The 1853-nt window shown below is 55.0% G+C and overlaps 1 protein-coding gene across 1 annotated transcript; it reads right to left on the bottom strand.

Moving 5' to 3' along the window:
- Positions 1-70: 70 nt before the first annotated feature.
- Positions 71-1627, bottom strand: LOC106511748 (dyslexia-associated protein KIAA0319-like protein; the record flags this gene model as incomplete). Its single annotated transcript, XM_014000491.1, is given in 5 exon segments — positions 71-194; positions 269-391; positions 462-567; positions 1325-1457; positions 1535-1627. Coding segments are annotated over 5 exon segments (579 nt in total), but the record flags the coding sequence as incomplete, so codon positions are not given.
- Between the last annotated feature and the right edge of the window lie 226 nt (positions 1628-1853).

Below are 1853 nucleotides of genomic sequence, written 5' to 3'. Positions count from 1 at the left end.
TGTGTGTGTGTGTGTGTGTGTGTGTGTGTGTGTGTGTGTGTGTGTGTGTGTGTGTGTGTGTGTCTCTCACCTGGCTGAACGATGACGGTCACCTTGGACGTGTCCTGCTGTCCTGCAGAGTCGGTGACGGTCAGCTGGAAGGTGTAGTCTCCCTCCTGCATGGCAGACAGCTGCAGGGTGGGGGTCCGCACCCCCTGAAACAACAGGACACAGTGAGGACCACCAGCTGGACCTTGAAGACCAACTCAGACCAGCAGGACCCACTCACCTGCATCTCCAGCACCTTGTCCTTGCTCTCAGGACTCAGAGACCACTCGTAGGACAGGTCTTCGTGGTCGTCCTTGCTCTGGTTTCCAGACAGTGTGATGGAGTTCCTGGGCAGCTGGATCACCTGCAGGAGAACTTCATGAGGTCAGGGGCTCAGGTCTGGTCTCCTTACAGGACTAAGGTGCTGCTCAGACCTGGTTGGGCCCGGCGTTGGCCACGGGTCCGTAGTCCTTGACTTTGTTGACAGACAGCTTGGCCAGGGTAGAACTGGTGGCTCCATCAGAGTCCGTTACTGTCAGACTGAGGACAAGATTTCACATGAAGACCACAAGAAACCCTTACCAGGTCTACAGTCCTGAGAGGAGGTCTACCGTCCTGAGAGGAGGTCTACAGTCCTGAGGAGGGTCTACAGTCCTGAGAGGGTCTACAGTCCTAAGGAGGGTCTACAGTTCTGAGGAGGGTCTACAGTCCTGAGAGGAGGTCTACAGTCCTAAGGAGGGTCTACAGTCCTAAGGAGGGTCTACAGTCCTAAGGAGGGTCTACAGTCCTGAGAGGAGGTCTACCGTCCTGAGGAGGGTCTACAGTCCTAAGGAGGGTCTACAGTCCTGAGAGAAGGTCTGCAGTCCTGAGAGGGTCTACAGTCCTGAGGAGGGTCTACAGTCCTGAGAGGAGGTCTACAGTTCTGAGAGGAGGTCTACAGTTCTGAGGAGGGTCTACAGTCCTGAGAGGAGGTCTACAGTCCTGAGGAGGGTCTACAGTCCTGAGGAAGGTCTACAATCCTGAGGAGGGTCTACAGTCCTGAGAGGAGGTCTACAGTTCTGAGGAGGGTCTACAGTCCTGATGGGACCAGGTGTCCTCAGAGACATGGACACATGAAGACCAGCTCATTTACAGAATATAAATAAGTAAGTTTTTATTATAGGACTTTATTTTGAAAGGTCCCACTGGTTTCAGTTTCAGCAGGGGTCCTCCTGTCCCTCTTTATTCAGCAGGTCTTTCTGTCCTCTGTCCTCTGACTGTCCTCTGACTGTCAGACTGTCTTAAAGTCACATCAAACCTGAAGGTGTAGTTCCCGGGGACCAGTCCGGTCAGGGTCAGGATGGGGGTGTCTGCAGAGACCTTCTCGTCCCTCAGAGGACCTTTGACCTCCTCCCAGTGCCAGGACACCACCTTGTCATCGTCGGTGCTCTCTGAGAGGAGGAGCAGAACTGGTTTAGGGTCTGTGGGTCCCTGCAGGTCCAGGTGTCAGGGTCCTGCAGGGACTCACGGCTGCCGTCGATCACCGTGGAGCTGGTGGGCAGAGAGATCTCCTGGAACTCTGGAGAGACCACCACCACTGGGGGCTTGTTGACCCGTGGCTCTGTCAGGCAGGGTGGGGGGGAGCAGGAGGAGCAGGAGGAGGAGCAGGAGGAGCTGATCTGAGGAACATCAGGTTTCTGACGTTTCTTCACACAAACATTCAGAGAAATTTAAAAAGTTTGTTGTTGAATCGTCACCGACCTGCTTCTCCTCCACAGCCTCTGGATCCTGGTCCGGGTCCAGAGCTTCTGGGTTCAGAGCCTCAGCCTGGTCTGGTTCTGGGTCTG

Source organism: Austrofundulus limnaeus, unplaced genomic scaffold, assembly GCF_001266775.1.
Source record: "Austrofundulus limnaeus strain Quisiro unplaced genomic scaffold, Austrofundulus_limnaeus-1.0 Scaffold3170, whole genome shotgun sequence".
NCBI classification, from domain to species: domain Eukaryota; kingdom Metazoa; phylum Chordata; class Actinopteri; order Cyprinodontiformes; family Rivulidae; genus Austrofundulus; species Austrofundulus limnaeus.
This window is presented reverse-complemented; position numbering and strand designations above follow the sequence as displayed.